At 37.4% G+C, this 21,115-nt stretch overlaps 1 protein-coding gene across 3 annotated transcripts in view; it reads right to left on the reverse strand.

Annotated features, from left to right (window-relative positions):
• The window catches only part of CDYL (chromodomain Y like), a 103,406-nt gene that overhangs the window by 71,838 nt on the left and 10,453 nt on the right, over window positions 1–21,115 (reverse strand). The window contains exon 1 of one of the 3 annotated variants that reach the window (XM_030966377.1): window positions 14,317–18,644. The exons of 1 other annotated variant lie outside the window; for it this stretch is intronic. In XM_030966377.1, coding sequence (XP_030822237.1) covers window positions 14,317–14,328 — 12 coding nt within the window. In that variant the 5' untranslated portion in view covers window positions 14,329–18,644. Of the gene's footprint in view, window positions 1–4,199; window positions 4,498–14,316; window positions 18,645–21,115 lie in introns of those variants that run through there. One more of the 3 variants, XM_030966362.1, reaches the window with a different exon arrangement.

Genomic DNA, 21,115 nt, shown 5'->3' on the forward strand with positions numbered 1-21,115 from the left:
ATTCTTCTGACACTTCTATAAGTCTGTGACATCTCACAGAAGGCAGGAAAAAGGGAAGTGAAACAGACAATTCCTTAATTCTAAAGCTACTGATGGATGTGAAATTTCATTTCGGTTTCAACCATACATAAACACTCAGTGTCACTCTGAAAAAGACATCTGGGGGAAATGGTTTATTTCCAGAAAGGATTCTGTACACATTGGTATGTGCCTTAGAGAATCCTGCTACCAGCACCTGAACTTGAAATGGGCTGCTTTTCCCCTGTACACTAGTCCTGTACACAGGATATGAAAGAGATACACTGTCACAGACCAACGACTGCTAAAGCACATTTATTTTGCCTTTTCTTTTTTTAGCTTAACATTTTGAGAGCAACAGCCCTTTTGCTGAGTAATGTGTGTATTAGAAGCATTCTAAGCTTTCCTCTACTCCCAGCCATAAAGTTACAGCTTCAATCTGCCTCCTTACATCCAAAATCACTGCTGCATACGTCATGCTGATTCTCTAACATCTTCACAGCTTTCCACATTAAAGTGCTGTGATTCTCTCTCTGAAAGAATCTGGAGCTAGTTCTGAAGAATGAAAGTGGTGACATTCAGAATTAAAGTGAAAATCTTCAAGACTTTGCTAAACTGACAACTGAAATTAAGTTTCTGCTGGCAGTATTTAAAATTTACATGTCTATGGAATGGAAATGCCTATGTTTTATACTGGTGGGACTGGACTGACATGACAACTTTACACTCTAACTTCCTAGAACAGAGGGTACTCTGAGGGGCTTCTTTTTGAAACTTCTGACACTTGCAACGAATGGCAAGATGAGCTACACTATGCTATGTGTAAAACTGAATCCTCTGCCAAAACAAGACTGAAATCTCCAAGCCTCTAAACAGATCGTTATGAGGACCAGTCGCCTTCTGAGTGTGCTTTTCTCTTATGTTTTGTCCAAACTTATTTCAGTTTTCCCCATCTTCTCCTCAAGGAAACCTAATGTACTATCTTTTTTTGTGCTACCTGTTTGCCATGGGGTTCATCTTGTTTAAACCACTCATCACAAACAGGAAAATGCTGAAATCTGGGACCAGACCTTTTTCCAACTTGGAAAACCCCAATGCACAATTAAAGAAATGTTTGAAGTTTGCCTCAATTTCTCAAGAACTGCATGGTGTAAACTCAAATGCCATCCACATCACATGTGCAGTTGTCTTTCCATCTTTTTTTTTGAGAACAGATGATCTCAAGTTGCAAGAACAATCAGTTTCCAAATAAGGAAAATCAAAACAGACTGACTCTTCAGTTAAGAGGTGTGTAATATGATGAACTGGAAAATGAATAGGAAATGTTTCCTATACTTCCCATAACAACAACAAAAAAGCCGGGAATACTTAGTGGAAAAAAAAAAACCCCAACCAATTAAAACACAGCCAAGTTGCAGAATTTATTGTCTCGTTGCATAGTGGAGCAACTAGACAAATTCAGGATCTACAGATCCATTATAGATTAGTAAACACTAAGTGCAGACCATAACTCAGGAAGCTCTTAAATTACTGTTCCCCAGTGACAAGAAGGGTATGCCAAAGGAAGACTCTGTGCTCTCTTATTATTCTTTATCCATTCATTACGACCTAGGTGGATTTTTGGGCTAGTCCAGTAGAGCATTTCTTATATCAAAAGCTACTTGGCATTTTTAAGAAGTATAAAGATAAGGATTAACACTTCACTGACAGTAGGGAAAGAAGCTTTATGGAAAAGCTAAGGCCACCAGCAGATTAATCAAGTGCTTGAACCAGAGTAGTAGCCCTTATTTTCAGTTTCATTCAGACCAGTGCCATTTCAGTCTGAGTTACAGAGACAGTCTGGAAAGTGTAGGCAACATAAAGACAACTAGTTATTAAATTTAACTGTTTCAGGAATTTTTCTAATTAAATGGTTTTTTTATCAGTGAGGCTGTTTTCATTAAATCAATTTTATCATGAGGAATTTCAATTTTCCACAGATTTTATTTTCTCTGATCAATAAAATCATAAGACACTTTTTCATTCTTTGGCTGATACAAGTTGTAACATCTCAACATGACATTTAAAGCAACTTAATGTACTCTGCCTTAATGTAATTCAAAACCAATTTAACTTCCTTTTCCTAGAAAAGTTGACATGATGGTCTCTCTTTGGAGCTCCTAAAGCCCCACCTTTCATAGAATCATAAGTCCTTCCTCAGAAAACTATGCATTTCCTCACATTATGAAGGCAATAATCCCCACCTGCCCGTCCAGGAAGCACAAATGACACAAAACTCTCTGCATGTTCTGGGAGAAGTAACTTGGCCAAAATTCCTAATGCTTTTGCGTAAATAATACACTACGGTTCCTAAACAACAGCACCTTGAAGGATATGCCACAGAGGCGAAATGCAGATTGAAGGATCATAACTCAGCTCAATGTGAACATTCCCAAAAAATATGAGAATTTCTACTATTAAGAAATTAATTTCAACTGACTTCCACCCAGAAAAATGCCCCCAACCGATCTCTACGGCTCCTCCCAAACCTTTCAAAAAAACCAAATCGTGTTTGTCAGAAATTCCATGTTGAAAATTCTAAGTATTAGCTAGCTCTTCATAGAAATGCTTTCATGAGTACCTTGATGTTTGAAGGTTAATTAGCTTCCTATGAGGCAGAAGACCTGAAAACAATACTTTTAGGAGCAGAAAACCACCACACAGATCCAGATTACCCGACCCCAAAAGTGAGGTGTTCCACCCAGTCTCAGCACTTCACACCCTCAAAGGAATTCAATCAGACCCTAACACAAGGTGATATTCAGGCAATTACATACCTGGGATACCAATGCCAGAGACCTGTGGCAAGGCAAAAGCCTTGCCTTCTAAATTAAAACACAACCACCCCTCTACACTTTCATAAGAATATGTTAAAAGTATCACCATAACCGAGACAATGGTATCTAATACAATTTTCCTTTTGGAATGGCTGCTGGTGCTCCTTAGAGCACCCCCCAACACTAGCACAGGGTTTTTTAGCTACACAACCAACTAGTTGGGGAAACAGATTCAGGTTTAAAATGTCACAACAGACAAAAAAATATTTTACACTTAACTTTGTTTCTAGTATTATGTTGTACCACTGTTGATCAAAATCTCTGCCATGCAGAGGGGCAGGAAGGAGTAGCCAGGTGCAGGAAAAGTGGCACCAGTGCTAACTTATGCCAACAAAACATTAATCTTAGCTGTTTCATTTAGGGCTGATGGAACAGAAAGAAGGTCTAAAGATGCTTACAGGTAAGCTGTTGTGTTGCAAGTAAATTATAAACAATAACCAAAACACACCATCATAATTTCACTGTTACTTTTTCCCAACACTCATATCAATTATAAGGATATTACAGCTCCTGAAAAATCACTCTAATTACTTTAATCAGTGGAAAGCTAGTCATTATGAGAAATAACTGGGTTATTTTCCTTTAATTATTTTTTCTGCCAGCTAAGATGCATCACAAAGTTTTTTTGTTTTACTTTGAAACGAAGAACTTTGCCAGTAACTAGAAGAGAAAACCAAAACAGAGAAAAAGGTTTTTAAAAAGGACAGCTGGGTGCAGCTCAGAGACCTTGTTGTTTGGTTTGATGGCCTTTGCAGGCATCAGATATAGCTCCCACTGAAGGCAGCTCTTCCCTGGAATTACAATTTCTCCCTTCTCCTTGGTGTCATTTCACAGTGCTTATGATCTTGAGAAACGGCACCACTGAGCGATCAATTACAATTGTTTTTGTGCAAATACCTTTGGAACATTTTGTCTCGCTGTTCCAATATGTCTTACAGCCTGATTTTATCTTCCCTATCTTCTTTTCCTCTCTTCCTCCCCACAATCAACTGCCCCCTACTAACTAAGCCCATAGAATATTAAATACATTTTTAAGTGTTGCAAAGTTCCTACCGATTCAGCAAATCAAGTCAAAGCTTAAAGAAGGTAATTTCACCACACCACATCACTATTTCTCCGGTTCTCCTATAAGGGAAGGTTCCTGACAAGTAAACTATTTCACAGTCCTACTGTTCCCACCCCGAGGGTGTCCCAGACCCTTCCCTTAGGAGTAGCACGGGAGTTCATCTGATCTCAGAAGGAGGACATAGGAATTTTCTACCCTCCCCATACTCGCATACTTCTTAAAAATGCTATAAAACTCACCAGCTCTCCGAAGTGCCTCATGACTTCACAGCAGCTCATACAAGGCAGGAAACTGGAGCTTGGGATGGGTCAAAAGGGAGACCTCAAAAAGTCCCCATTCAGCTCAGACTCAAAGGGGCAGTTAAAATGCACCTGGAATTCACTCAGCTCCATCCTCTATTGTTTGGATACCCGGGTCCAGCGCCCTGTAATTGAGGACATTTTCAATCCAAGAGTCTCCTGACTCATGAGTCATCCCAGGCTTTGATGAGTAGTTAACGCCACATTTACTTTCTCAATTAAGTTCGAATTGAGTTTGGTGGGGTTTTACTAGTGGGGTTATCAGAAAAAAAAACACCCCATAACCCAACAACTGCAGACAGAATTAGAAATAAACTAAACCACACCAAACAGAAAGCCAACTTTAAAGGAGAAACTAAAGTAGAATTCAGGTACTGCAAATGGGCTAGAACAAAGTTCAGCTAGCTCTTGCTCAACCTGCCTTTTAAATTTACTTTTCCCACTCTATCCTTTTCTTCATCTAGCCACTAATCAAATTTACTTTAACTCAATTTTGTTCCCACCTTCTTTCCTATTCCTTTTAACTCCCCAGGACACACACACACAATGGAAATGAATCAAATCAATTTAGCGAGAGCTGCTTCTCTGGTTCAGTTCAATAATCTTTTTACTCCTCTTCAACCATATCTGCAGCTTCCAAAGATTCGAGATCCAGTTTTGTTTCTCTTTCATTACATTTTGGGAACAAATCCTTTATGATTCAGTTTGTTCAGTTCTTCTTTACAGGTATACCCTTCCCTGCTGCACCAGATAGGCGCTTTAATAAGAAAGAATAAATTCAGAGGCATGGGAGCAGCAGAATAGATTCACTGGAATTAAAAAAAAAAAAACCCAAACCAACACAAACAACCAATTTAAAACCACCACAGATGTAATCCTGGTTTCAATCAAGGTTTTCTGCTGGTTTGAATCTTACATTTTAACAGCAGCTACATCCTACATTTTAAGGAAAGGCCCACTTTTGATGGTGTTGTATAATCAAAATGATAAATCCCATCTTTTAAGCATAGTTGGCAGGTTCTTCTGAACAGGACAACACAGTGTGATGTTAAAGGTGTGAAAATATTAAACTGCCTTTTTATTTAGTCAGGAAATGCATCATTCTTAGACCTTAAAGAATTAAGGAAACTCAGGGTTTTATTTATATTTTTAAAAAGGATATCAACTAAAATTTTGCTACAATGAATGAAGCTTACATTTCTGATTGTTTATTTTAGTATTATTTAAGTAAATAAATAAGTTATTTAACTAAAAAATAGATTATGCACTTAAATACTTGATTTTTCCCTTTAATTAACATTACTTCATTATAAATCATTTTAAGAACATAATCAGTAGTAGAGAGCTAAACTTGGATTTGCATCTATGCTTCAAGATTCTGGAAGTAAAATATCTGAACTCATTCTTTTATTTAGACAGGAATATCTCAGACATTGATTTCTGCAATGAAAAATGTTTTCCAAGCTTTTATTAAGTTATTCTATTAACAGCTGAATAATCTGGAAGGAAGGTATGCATCTAGAAAAGGTTTGCCACTACTGCTAAGAATGGATTTGGTACCTAAATTTACCTGCCCACGACTCATGCAGTGATGTAGGTTCTATGGTAGAAAGATACACAGTATTTTATATTTTTCTGCTGTCTCCTGTACCTTGGTAAGTTATAGAGAGTTCCCACTTTAACGGATGTATCATATTTTAAGTAAGTTTTTCAATGAAGTTAAATACTTATTTAAAATACACCTAATCATATCATCACATATTTAGATTTTTATATTAATCTGCATAGTTTTGCTTATTTAGCATAATATCCTTACTTTAATGTTCTGTTAAGAATAATTCTTTTTAATTCCTCAGATTCAGTTTTCTTACAGCTACATAAAAGTTACTATATCTGTTAAATGTTATTACTTCACTGCCTGAGCCTCTCTGCAGAGGAAGAGAAGTTTTAGTAGTAAACATTGCCTAAATTAAACTCAGAACAAATTCTAAATTTAAAGAACAGTTTCAGCCAATTTTTTAGGCTAGCAGTGAGGATCTGCTAATGCACAACAGCTGGGGAGAGCTATTTAAACCTAGGAAACGAACAGGGAAGTATGTCAAGGAACATCAGGAGCCCCAAGCAGAGTATATGAGGATCTGTTCAGATAACCATTTTCAGATCCTTCAATCAACATAAGTTTCTTTTATATATCATTATGAAGTGTATCCAATACATGTACACCTTTGTAACTTCTTCTGGCCTAAACATTATGTACAGGTTTCACATGTGAGAAAACAAACAATTTTTTTAATATATCTTAAAATTGTTGGGGAAAAAAATAAATACCCAGTCTAAACAATGGTTGGTTTGCTTGAGTATGCATTTTCCACATAAGTAAAAGTTGCAGGATTGGCTCTGTATTCTTTTAGAAAACAGAAATGGACATCCTACTACTTAGCAAGACACCAGCATTTACTTTATTCTGAATTGTTTCAATTTTAAATACCTAGTTTTATACTTAGTGTTGTGATTCAATCACACCAATGCAGTTTGAGATTTTGCTGACTACCAACAACACTAATGCATCAAACTCAGAAGAACCAGATCGTACTGTGACACCAGAGGGAATCTAAAAAAATGCTCAGCTTGGCACCTGACAAACAACTTGAAATCCTGCTGGTAAGCACTCAGTTACATCGTTGATCCAAAAAGATTGAAAATACAGTAAGAGAAAGAAAAGAGTAAAGAGTACAAGAGGGTCAGCAGAAAGGAAAAATACTGTACATTCAGAAAAAGAGCATAAAAGACAACTCCAAATCTCCTGCTGTGTTCAGTTCTTAACGTGGAAGAATAGATGGTATGTTTTTTTAATAATGGCTTAAAGAAATATTGTTTGAGAATAAGGATTCAAGCAGAAGAGAAGAGGGAACAGTGTCTGTGAAAGAAGCCAAGAAAAAAGAAGGTGAGGATTGGGATAGCACAAAGGGTATGAAGGTTGCAATGTAGACAGCAGTACAGTAGTAGTGTCATCAAAGAGACAAGCAGGTGACTTTTTAGCACTGCATGCAATAACAGATTTACAAATGACTTGGAGGAGAAGATGGGAGCGAAATGGCCAAATGGAAAAGCTGGAAAAACACTGTGCATGAAGAAGTGGGCTACAGCCCCCTGAGCATAGCAGTTGCCTGGCTGGTGCTCCACAGCACAGTGGTTTGAGACACAAGTTCCTGGCTACACTCAGTATTCACAAAGGATCAAATATGTACTTAAAAGTTCCAGTGAAGATTGTGGTCTAGCAAATGGGCTCAGACTACAAGTCACACTCAAATTTCACTGCAGTCTACACAAAACTCATCTGCTCAAGATGTGTGTAAATATAATTTAAGTAATTCTGGAAAAAAATTAGGAAAAGGGTAATTTCGAGAGACAGAAATACACCACTACTTAGTTCTTCTCTCAGGTTAAACAAGAATTATTTCTGCACAGTGGAACTGGACAGCATTGAATGTATCATCTTCTTTAAGTATTGCCTTCCAGAAAGGTGTTGTTCTTTTCTCAAGAAAAGCTTTTGGATATTTTGAGGTATCTTAATGGTTGTGCAATATATTTGGAACACCTCCTTCCCCCCTAGCAGCCATTTAAGGTCTGAATTGGAATTCTCAACACAAAAGAATGGTTTTCATTATTTGTCTTGCAGTGCAATTCTTACTGTGATTCCAAGTTTAAGGATCTAGTGTGGGTATAAACAGGTAGATGGACAATTACATTTCATCATTCATAACCTGGCACTGACAGAGATTTGGATACCTTCCATCCATCTTCTGTGCCTTCTATATTATGAAGCTTTTTTGAGCAATATTCCTTCACAGCACTGAGTGCATTTTGAGAACACGGTATTCTACAGAAGGTTTCTCTGATTCCAAGAATCAGAGAATCAAGCTTCCACTTTAGAAGCTTATAAACAAACAAATTCTTAAAGCAATTACTTGAAGAAATGAAGTTTTCTTGGGAAGGAAATGGAGGAGTAAGGTTCAAAAGCCCTATAAATTGTCTGAGCTACCAGGACAAAACAATTATTTATAACACTGGAAAACAGAGCCTTCCAGGCAGTGTTTTGCCGCCTCTCCATGTACATCTGCTACCACTGGGACACAGACAGTATTTCTTTCAGAGGATGTTTAAACTCAAGGGCAGAATTTAAGGAGGTACTAAGTGCTAGCAGTGAGGATGTAATCTAGTACTCTGACTTGCTCTTAGAGGAGGTCACTGACCTGCCTTGGAGAACAACACAATTACAAAGCATTTTGAGGCCAATGTATTCCTTTTGAAAGCAGATGAGGAAAGTGTGAAAGACTTTCTTCAACACTTTGTTTTCTTTTCTATGAAAAAACTTTGAAAAATACGTGACAAGAGGACAAGACAAGGACCATTTACAGCCAGATGCTCAAGCTGAGACTTCATTCTACTGGGAATGAACAGAAGCCCCTGAAGGGCAACTTGCAGAAAAGCATTCCCCACTGGGTGACCTGCTAGCTGCTCTTCCTTGCTTCCTTCCTTTTAGGGACTCTTTTTTTTAAATTTAAAAAATAAATTAAAAAAAAGGAAAAAAGGACACTGGCATAGTGATTGAACAGATGCATACTGTACACATTCATAGAACTAAGTCTGCTGAGAAGGATATTTATATTTTAGCTGAATTTCTGGACCTGATTCACATCCAGCCATAAAAACAGCTTAGCCCACACAGTGGAAGCAGCACTGGAATACAATCTCCAAAAAACAAATGCCATCTCCTCCCTCCATCTCCACTGGGGTATTGACTTCATACATACAAAAACTATGGCCTAACAGGCAGGACAAACACTAGTTTTACATCAAGGGAGTAGAGAAATACAGGGAGACTAAAGACTGACATCACCCCAGTCCTCATACAAACCCCCAAAGAACCTGATCATCATCATCCTCTGCAGACTTCCAAAGAGCAAGTCAAAAGATCACCAGGCTTCTTTTCAGGACTGCCAGCTTGTCCCCCACATAGACAGCAATCAACATCCCAAGAAGACTGGACTCCTCACAATAAATCCTGTCCCACATGGTTCCTTGTCCCTCTGCTTTAGACTAAGCATCCTAAGCCTTAGCCAAGCAGGCTGTTGTGCTGGACAATGTCTCCAGAGATACACCCAGGCAAGCCTCAAATGCAGGATTAGGCTGTGCTCTAAGACTGTATCAGACAGGTGACCTGATACAGGGGGGCTGCCTTCAGCTTACCATTTCTAAGCATCATGTTGGGCAGTCCAAACTAGTTCTTTTAAGTTGCTTTGTTTCTCATACCAGGGAAGGGTTTAGACACACGTTGGTTTACAACAAAGGATGAAAAAAATCATGTGTTTGAAACATTAACAATAATTCCTCCAGAACTGTATTCCTAAAAAATTGTCTGAGGCATTTTTAGAGCAGGCTTGTACCAGGAAATAGCAACTTGCTGGACTGAGTCGTACACATCACTTGTATTTGAGAAACCCCTGCTGACAGCAGGCCTTGTCAAAGTATCCTGTGTGTCAGCAAGGTACAACCGAAGGTACCAAGTCCAAACGGCATGGAGTTCTTTTGATGTATGGCATAACCAGGATCTTTCTGAGAAATATTTGTGCTGTGTGTTCTTGGGAATATGAATGGGAAAATTTACACACAGATAGCCCTGAGTGGTAGGACTGATAATGCAAAATGTGGTTCTCTGAAAGGGGCAGAGGCCCTGAAGTGGAAGGTGATGTAAATGGAAAAATTCTTCCCACCGTGATGACGTCACTTTTTAGTATTTTGTTGGGGATGTGTGGTGGTGTGCTCCTCTCAATGTTCCAACGTCTGAGCCTTTCCAACAGTGGGGTAAGTGTTTTAAATTAGATTAAAATCCATCAAAGCAGAAAATTCTGGTTGCATCAGAAAGATCAATGTTTGTATGGTCAACTAATTTCCAAAAATGTACAGCTAAAAGGAACTGTTAAGAAAGTGATGAAAATTTTCTGGTTTTATTTTCATATATGCACCTACATCCAGATATTCATTACCCATATATCCACATACTAACAAACAAACCTCCCAAAAGGAAGATTTTGCTGTTAGAAGAGGTGCAGAGGACAAGCACTGCTGCAGCTGACAGTGACTACAGAGTTCTGACTGTATGTGCAGATTAGCACTATGTACCACAAGAAAAAAACCAGTCTACTGTCTAACGTTACTGTCAGTGCTCTCAGAACTGCTATTACCAGGACAACAAAGAGACTTTTCTCTTTTCATACAGTTGGTTTTCAATTGCTCAGCCCAATTATAAAATCTTGTGCTTTTACAAAGTAGGCACCAGAGGGAGACCTGCACTTTAGTTCAACTATGAAATAATGCTGGCAGGAGTCATTCAAAAGTGGACAATCAAAGCCTCTTGGCCAATATGCTTTAGGTGGTTCTGGGTGAAATTGTGGCTAATGGGAGCACTCAGACAGGAACCAGCACAGGCACACTTCCTTTTTAATGGCTCAAAAAACTTCAGAGTGCTCCATGAAGAAAAGCCAGGTTCCCAAATTTCAGGCTGTAGATGAGTACACATCAACCAGTTTGAGCATAGCTGGGAAAGACCTGCTCTTTGCCACCCACTGGCCCAGCTTATCTTCAGATCCTCCCGATGGTTACCACTTCTCAAATCTTCTGGCTGAGCTGCATATATAAGAACTCCCTAAACATGTCAGTCAAAATAAGCTAGATCAGCTTAAGTAATTTAAATAACAAATCTTTCCTAACATGGCTCAATTTGACTGAATTGGATTAAGAAGAGCTCCCATGAGCAGCTCAGCCAGCAGACCAGAGAGGGCACTAACCCCAGGTAGAGGGCAGTGATGAATGCTCTGGGGTGGACTTGCTCTTCCATCGACAAAGCTACTGCTGAAGAAGGATGTAAATATATATATTGTAGGCAGGTTGCTGCTGTTTTGTAAGCCTGGTAAGAGACATCAAGAAAAGCTATATGGACAGCAAATATATTACTGTCTTAAAAACAGGTACTCTTAAGTTCAAGTGGCGAAAGGCAAGGAGCAATGGCTTCTAGGAAGCAGGTAAGAGCCCACAAAATTGATCACATGAAGTTGAGCACACTAACTGGAATCCATGTAGACAAAGTAAAATAAAATCATTACTATGAATTATAGGCATGATAGTATGGAAAAAACTCCCAACTCCTTACCAATACACCTGGATCACAACATTGATTGCTTAAAACATAGCAATGCTACTTAGAAGTCCCTCTGCTCCATAATTTTTCTCACTATGCAAAGGGAAAAAAATCAACAAAATCATCAGACCCTTCCAATTTAAGAAAATTACTGAAAAACAAAGAGTAAAGAGCAAATCCTATAAGAGAAGCAAACTTCGACTCTGCTCTCTTGTGATAAAACAACGGGCAGTCTTAAGTCAAATTTCTAGGAAGTTTCCTTAACTTCAAAATTGAGAACTTAGGCTTTGCATTTTTGTTTTAAGTAGATACAGCTCCAGTTTTTAATTAACAAGTTCACTCTAGATGCTTGCAATCAATACAAAAAGTTGCTATTTCTATCACAAAGTTATTGTACCTTTAAGGTAATTCTCGTGCCACTTTAAAGATATTTCATTATAAGTGAGTGGGTAGTGAAAAAATGGCAAATATTAAGTTTCTTTACAATGGCAGTCTCGTTTAGCAGTTATATCACCTCCAAAGTTGTCAGTAGCTTCTGAAACTCAGCAGATTAACAGTCCAGGGATGCTTTTTCACAGTTGTTTAAAGTAATACCCAGGGGACTGCCAAAATTTAAACTGAACCTCTTTGTGGAAGAAAATCTGACCTCAAACTATCTACTAAGTAAACCAGAAGGGAGAAAAAGAAAAAACAATTGAGGGTTATGAGGGAGACTTTTCAGCAGGATAAACTCCCTAAGATGTCTCTGTATAGAGTCCTGACTAGACATGTTGGTAAAGGGAATACCCAACTGAGGAGAAGAGGAAAGGGCAGGATGCCCATATATATTACCTCAGAAATATGTGGGAATCCCTAGTCCTTGAGAATAAGGACAAACAGGAGAATTTAAGCATGGCAGGTTTTTGCTCATGGCTTATGCTTCTCCTCTGGGAGCACCAAAGGGGAAGAACCTGTTCCCACTGAATTCATCTGAAAGGGTAGATTAGCTGTGCACCTTCTACTTCTGTCAATTATGACTGCAAATGGTTTCATTCCCTGACCACAAGATCTATGATCCAGTCTGAGCGTAAATTAGATATAAAGAGAATTAAGGCAACTGTTAATCTGGCATTTCCTGAATCAAAAGTGTTTCAATTTGTGATGTAAATAGTAGTATTTTTACAATGAGGTACAAAAATCCATAAAGAAAAAAAAAAGATGCTTAGGCATAGTTCTTGAGTTTTATTAGATTTATCTAGTATATATTAACAAGGGGCTAACCTAAATTTCATTTGTTTATATTGTCTTCATCAGGCAAGCAAGAGCAAGCTGCTCATAATTTGGCGGAAGCTGAATCTGAAGTTTCTTTTTTTTTGCTTGTTGTTTTTTTTTTTTTTGTGGTAACACTTATGCATTGCCAATTAACTGTATCACAGAGCCGACTCAGTATAATTTCACTTACAGTGTATCACTTTTTTTTGGTCAGTCAAATGGTCTTTTTCAAAGTAGTTCTTTAAAAAGTTTCGGTGAGCTATTAAAATGTGCCCTAGCATCAGGAATGTTTGTGTGTGTGGTTACACTTTCTAGTTCATTTCCATGAATAATAGTCAAAGGTAGTCTAGCCTGTCCTCAGCTTGCCACCAAATCATCAAATTATCACAAAATGTAGTACATTGTAACTGCTTTCTGTTGTCCCACAAACATTAGCATTGTAGTGGGGAACTGGTGGAAAGGCAAAGGAAAAGATTAGGCCTGACCCAATTTCACCATTTTGATAGATACAGTGAGTAAACTCACTAACAGCAAAAGCAAAAAGAAACAAAATTCATAGGGCTTTGCATTCTGTACAATTCATAGTTGTTTCTCCTCTTTGGGTCACATTTTCTTACATGTTTTCCACATTGCAAGGAATGATAAGTAAAGAGGTAAGATGCTTGTTTTCTTCCCAAAAGATGCAGTACACACTCATGTATATACACAGATTGAGCACAAAATCTGCAACATGTCCCAAAGAAATCATAAAGAATCTAAATACACAATACACAGTCTCAAGAGTTACATCACAAAATAACATTCAGGGATTGCCACAAAAACTACCTGTATAGATACATAAGCTTGTCAGTGATGTCCACTACTGCAGTTAAAGTCTATTTATCTGGATGTATAATCTCCAGTCTAATGTCTTTGAAAAAATGAGATCTCTTAAATCTATGATACATGTAGGTCTTGTAGGATTTCATTACTACAAATATTTCTCAATAAGATATTCATTATATTACATACATATCTTGTGAAGAACCTTAACCTGCAGACATAATTTAGGCAAGAACTTTACTGCTGGAAAGCACTGAAGTAATTCAGAGACCTTTATCATAGTAAAAAAAAAATTTAAAAAATTCAGCATTTAAAACAGAAACACCTAGAATTCAGGAAATCAAATTAAAGATTTTCTGATAAAGATTTTAGATGCTCAAGTCAAGCATCCAAAAGATTCTAGTCAGGCTCAAAAGTTACATATCAAACTCAAATTCTGCTGTACAACGGCCACAAAGCAAAACTGGAATAAAACTTTTTAAACCACAGAAGTGTTCAAGCACAAACTTTTGAAAAACTCAGTGTAATTTAGAAGGAAGAAGGAAGTAGGATTTTACACAAAGCTTCCACTTTTTCCCCCTAGACCATAACAACCTTCATTGCACATGCAACTTCATCTTTTGCCCACAGTTACTCCAGTGCAAGTGTTTCTGGTGTTCAGCAAAACAGAATGCAGCAGGTAGTGACAACAAGTGACAAAAATCTACATCCAGACTGTGAAAACCAAAGCAGAAATTGCACAAAATAAACAAAAACTGCAAAAAGGGCAGATTCTGACATACTCACCTCTACATTCATCAAAAAGAAAGACCTACTTCGTCTTTTTTACACTGTTTATGAACTAAATTGAAGTCTAAGCTCAATAGCTGTGACATGGTTAAAAATAGCCGTACAGCTTTAGCACAGCAACTCATACTGCTCCACAGGAAGAATTATTCTCCTGGTCAAAATATTTGCCTTTTCAATGAGCTGAACTTTCAGGTCATCTGTTAACAATGTAGATTCTTTCCTGTCTAGAAGAACTTTATTGTCTCTCCTTTAACAAATAGCAGGGTATTGTTCCGAGCCAGTTGCTAATTCACACAATTAGCATGCAAAAATCTTTCTAAATGCTATATGGAAGATGTATGTGTTGCCTGGATGATCACATATTTTGATTTAATAAATCCCATACTTAGCTCCTCTTTATGTGTAAAATAAAATTTAAACCCATCTTTATTATATCCTCTCATTACATCCCTAACCTTCTCTTTCCCCTACATTTTTCAGCCTTCCCAACAAAAACACAGGTGCACATTACAACAGAGCACCATGTGCCCTTGATGCCAAAAGCACTTTTCAGATCAGATTTTTTAGACTACCTGTGTAAGTAACAATTACTTAGTCTGCCTTCCTGTATAAGAGATAATTTCGCTCCATAATTCCTGCATCAGATCATCATATTGTGCTAGAACTAAAGGTATCTTTTTGGAAAAATGTACAACTTTTTTTTCCCGCTGACATAAGAACAATCTTAAAAATAAGCTGTTCTGATAGATAACTGACTTCAATTTTAAATTTATTATATTTCTAGAAGTAATACACCTGAGTTCAGCTCTGAGTTCCTGAATTTTGTCATCCAAAACCTAGTGTACCTAAAGGACTACTTTGTCTGCAATCTTTGCCCCATATAACTGCTTACAGGCCATCAGTCACCTTTGCTAAATACTACACAGAGTGAACTTCTCCAGGCTCCTGCTGTACACCAGGGTTTGTTGACTTATTTGCTTTTAATATTTGCAATTGTCCTCGACATGTTTTTCTGAATCTTTGTAAGTTCACCTTGGTTTTGGGACTTTTTTCACTTTAAGCTCAAATGAGATACAATTTCCTAACATCTCGCTAAAAGCTACATAGCACGGTAACAGCACACAACTCCACTTGAGATCCCCAATATCCATACCAAGAGACTGCAATGTGCGCTTTAGCGTCTGTATTGTATCACCAAATTACTCCTTCCCAAAGCACCGCTCTGCATTCTGCAGGTATGGCCCTGCTGTCAAGACAAGTGTCTTCAGCTCCATTAATGTATCCTCATGAACGATCCCCATTAACTCAGCACCGACCATCCCTCACACTTATAAATACATCCATTTTTGCACATATGCATTTTACCAGAGATTACATTCTATTTTCCTCTAGATCATTATCCAAATCCTCAAAGCAATGGGCTGTGAAAAACTTCTATAAAATCCAACATGAATGTCCTTAATCTATTACTGCTTTATGATCTGTCGGTCAACCAGTTTAAAATTAATTTGATACGGACCATGTTGACTTAGCAAGGAGATAGATTTCTGAAATCAGAATACCATGCAGTACTGCTTTATCAGGTGCTTTACAAATTATTACTATACCTACAGGAGTATCTTTTTCAATAAAAACTTTTAGCCTCAGAGTAAAGAAGTAAGTACAGATCAGTTCAGATTGTCATGAACACTTGGGCAAGCAGTAACTGCTTACTTTAATTTTCTGCTAAGCAGTTCTCATTTCAACCTTTTACAGCTCTTTTTGCAATCAACATCAACCTGTCCAGTTGAGTACTTATGTTACATCCTGGCCTAGCCTATCTAATTTATACTTCTAAACAATTAAAACTAACACATAACAAAATACAAACCACAATACTTTAGATACCTTCAGTTGGTTGGGGTTTTTTGTTTGTTTGTTTTAAATCCTGTCTCCTGTAGACTAAAGAAAAACAGATTTGTTTGCTTCTATAAGAATAAAGAAATATTTATTTGTAAGTCACAGTAAATCGAGAACAAAACACCCAGATTTTGGCCCCAAAACAACAGTAGTCTGACTCACAGCATGTTTTTTAAGAAATCATAGAATAATATTTTTTTCAGTATTTCTGTCTCAACTATTAGTGTTCCTATCTAGTAGACATGTGTCGTTACTGGCATTTTTTTGCTCTCAATAGATAAGAGAATCTTCATACTGTTCTTAACCCCATGGATAGAAGGTTTATGATTAAAGTCTATATAATCTACTATAAATGGTCTTTTTGTTGTGACAGCTAATAGCCACTAGTGTTCATGGCATTTTCACTGAATCTTCACACATTTGAATATTCACCTCTGCCTTCCTGCACTATGACAGTTTCCTATCTATCCTTAATGACTTTTCATTGTAGGAATTAAAAAACACCTCAATAACTTTTATCTGAAAGTAATATAACTTTGAGACAAAACTGCTTTCTTTATATTTTCATTAAAATCTGTATGACTTTTTAAATTAGATATTTACATTTATTTTATTACATTATTCTTCTTAAGAGTGATTATGTATTATTGGCAAAGCCAGTATTGGCAGAACATTGAAATAAGCAATGATAACTATCAGTGCTGATAATTTTCATGGAAGTGATCTTATATATCATTTCATTTTTGTCAGAATAGTAAAATTGAAGAGAACACAATTGCTTTTTCTTAGAAAAATATGATGAATGACCAACACATATTAGTAATTCCAAGAAAATGTTAATAATCATCAGCTAATGTAATCACTCTGAAGTAACAGTGCATGGTTTCTTTGCATCTAGACATTTAGAGGAAGATTACTATGTCACATAAATCTATGGAAAACGTGCCTTGCTTCTAAAAATAGAAAATGTAGACCTTACAGAACTTTCTGAGGTAATTTTCTATCCCTAAGTGTATACTTTATTTATTTACTTTTATCTTGTGAAAAATCAAAACCAGAATTTTATTCTTTGTTTTCTGTGTGTAAAGAACCCAGTGTCTAGGCCAGACTGGCTGTTAAAACTATGTTGGAACTGAGGATCAGTGGAAGGGCCAATAATAATGGACAATTTTATAATCTGATTCTGCTCTTACTGAAGTGTGGCACTCAATAAAAATTGGCACATTGAAAGTGTATTTGACTTAGTTATTTTCATGTAAGTAGTCTAAAGTGTTCGCCATTTGTTTTCAATAATTTGTTGGCAAGCAAATAAATTTGAATATATTGGACTGAGGTGCTAGACAATGATCAATAGACTTTTTTTCCTGACTGTAATCTTGTTTTCCACTTTTAAATTATTTATTTAATAATTTGTTGATTTGGGTTTTTTTAACTAAATGATGGACCAATGTCAATGGCTGGCAATACTATTAAATTGTACTGGTTTAGAAGCTAAGTATAGCTTTAACACTTATTGCTACATGCACCTGTTAAAACAATGAGTCATCTGAATGTACATTCAGGCAATTTTAATTTTTGCGTGCTACACCCCTGGATAACCAATATTTTAAGCTATTTTATGTTTTCAAACTGCATACAAATGCAGAATTTGTAATAAGTATATTAAATATTTTCAAAAAAATTGTCTTTAAAATGCTGATTAAATAGTCTAGTATTTTATAATAATATTTACCATACAGAAATAATAAATGTCTTTATTATTACCTATACCTAAATAATTGAGAGAATATTTATACTTAATATAAGCAAAATAAGGGACTTACACACAAAGAACTGAGAACATTGGATTTGGGGCATTTAAAGCACTCAGCTACTTTCTAAAGTCTCACTCAGTTACTACCTTTATGTTAGAAATACTTCCATAAGACAGCACTGGCCTTGTAGTCATTAGTATTAATAGGTATTTTTCCTTCCTAACCATTTTTTATTTATATATTGGAAGGACTTAGATACAACGCAGTTTACTTTCCTTATCAGTTTTTCCACCTTCACGTAAACACACTCAAAACGAAAATAATTTGCTCCTGCTGGTGCAACTGAAACCAAAAGTAATTAAAGCCTAGGTTTTTCTACCCAAAAGATATTGACAGTGATTATACTCTGAAGTTTAATTCCATTGGAGGGGCTAAAAATAATCTTTATGAATATCAGCATTTTAAATGAAATGAAGCTTAAAGCAAGTTCAACTACAAGGAGACATCCTGTTTCATCCCACTCCCTGCCCACTGCCCACTCAGTGAATAACCAGAACATTTAGAAAAAAATTATACTTTTTAACTACACTTGTATGTCACCTGCATCTTCAAACTGGGTTTGCACAACAGCCTCAGAGCAAGTTACAGTATAATCCAGGTGGACAAGGAAAATACAACCTTACACTGCGGCAGAATTTTCATTACTTGCACAGCACACTAAAGCCAGTAAGTTTCACCAAGCTTTGCAACTGCGATGGTGAAAGTAAATTCGGGGAATTGTAGAAGTTTTGCAACACGGAGAAGTAAGTGGAATCCCAAATTCTTGCAAGCTCGAGTTTGCCATTTCCACAAGAAATGGAAGAGTAACCAGTCGCTAAAACACGCAGCACAGCACCTTCTGCTGTGCCGTGCTTGCCTGCCAGGGCTGCAGCCCTTTTCGCCGGGGGCGCTGCTCTGCAGCCCATCCCGCACGGGCTGCGTGACCTCAAGGTGGAGTCCGGGACACGGCTCTGAGTCAGCTCAAGCCATGGGCAAGAAGCTGTGCAGTCGCAGTGCAAGTCTGTCCAGCGAGTTGTTCCAGCTGAAAATTAAGCTTGCAATTTGACAGATTCTTTTTTTTTTTTTTTTTTAACAGAGCCAAGTCATTGCTGCAACCATCCCCCCACATCTAACCCATTTTCTCCTGTCTCTCTTCAAACATGACATGCCATATACTCTGGTTCTTCCCTTGAAGTGGCACCTCTTGGATTTCAACCTTGGCCAGTCAAAAAACTGCCAGAAAACTATTTCTGTAAAAGCAGTGGGCAACCTTCAGCTAGGCAAGCTTCCTTAATGAGCGCTCACCTCACCCAGCGACAGAAATCGGTGCGGGTGCAAAGGAAGGAGGAAGACACTGGCGGCAAGCAAGGCTTGTGGCATTTAGATTTGTTTAAGATTAAATTTGTTTTTGTAGAGGAAAGAGCCCTAGTACTCACAGCTGGAAGTGGACAGTCTCCTAAATGTTAAATATCACACTGTTCAAAGAAATGTTAAGTGAAAAACCAACACAAACACTGTCAGCATACACAGAGTTTTTCCCTGGTCTCAGGACTTGCTCACTAAGGCTGTTTATTTGTGGCCATCACTCAGAAGCTCAACAGCTTCAATAACCTTCCATACCTGCTTTGTCATCCTGGCAAGTACATGTACAGCCACGCACAAAAACAGGCTGAGGAACTGCTTCAACCAAACAAACATTTATGAGCCAGAGTTTTTTGTTTGGTTGTTTTTAATGATGCCAGATCAATTTTCCAATCCTCTTAAAACATGGCCAAGCTGCTGTTGTGGCTCAAACAGAAGGAACAGCTGAGCAATCCAAGCAAAGACAACTGAAGTCAATCATAAAGCGTAAGCCACCCAAATACCTTCAGAGATTTAATATAAAAGGAAGTAAAATATAACAATTATTTAAAAACGTAACTTGATCAGTTATTGTCACTCAGATAACAAGCCTTAGCTTACACCATATGCCTAAACTCTTTATGCTTCAACAGTACAATCCCTTAGCAACATTCACCTACTAACACAGTTCACAGCCCCAAGGGAAAGCCTATAATGAATGAAAAGTTGGGTATTATCCTGCATTAGGATCAGAAGACTGTAGAAAAAGGAAACAAAACCTTACTGCTTAGGAGGCCACATTTAAGTATATTTAACTTAACTGACTAAATTAACCCAATTCACTTTTGTGTATTTTTTTACAGAGGAAGGGGATAAAGTCCATGACCTTTTAGAGAAATTTCACTTAAATGGTCTAAAGGGCCTTCTGGCCTGAAGTCCTCACTGACTGCAGAGGACACCAAAAAACCACTGCATGCAAGCTGAATACCTCTCTGCAGTTAGCCCCATGAAAACCAAACCAAACCCCAACATAAAAGGGGACAGGTCTGTATGTAGCTTGTACTTGCAGCATAGCTTCTCTTTATCAGACCAAATTAGCCTGCTCTACTTTATTCTAAGATGTTCTGACAATATTTACCTGGGGGAAAAAAAGAAAAACATAAAAGAAAATGGCTTTATTCTGCTTGTGGTTTGGCTCAGGGATTCAAACTTTGTCAGGGAGATGAGCAATCATCTCTGAAATCCCGAGTCTGAGTGATATGCTCGATGCTAGACTGTGACAGAGAAAAGGGAGAATTACACTTTTTGAGACAGCACTCAGGTGACCTAATGATGAGAGCCTCCATTTTCACTCAACAACCCCTGGCTACCCCTCTTTCTACAAAAGATAAAGAAATTTTAACACATAGACCTTTCTTCCAATATATAACCAATTTCCAGATTCTTCCAGAAAAACAGAAAACATCCTTATTTTACAATCAATAGGTAACTACTTGCACACTGAAAGTGCCCTTTTCTGAGCAAGTTGGATGGAAAAAGAATTTTCTGGTGGTTTGATTGAAAATGAGAGAGGCAGGTATTGAAAAGACATTGGGTAGGTAGAACTCAAATACTGGACAAAAGGGACAAATTAATAGAAAGGGAGCATTAATTTAGTGACAAGCACAAGATAAAATTCCACTGGTTCTACAGCCAAGCACTATTTTCTTCTTCCTCTTCTCATAATTTACTGTCTCAGTATACTTTAAGTCATTATTTATCAT

This window comes from Camarhynchus parvulus, chromosome 2 (assembly GCF_901933205.1).
Source record: "Camarhynchus parvulus chromosome 2, STF_HiC, whole genome shotgun sequence".
NCBI lineage: Eukaryota > Metazoa > Chordata > Aves > Passeriformes > Thraupidae > Camarhynchus > Camarhynchus parvulus.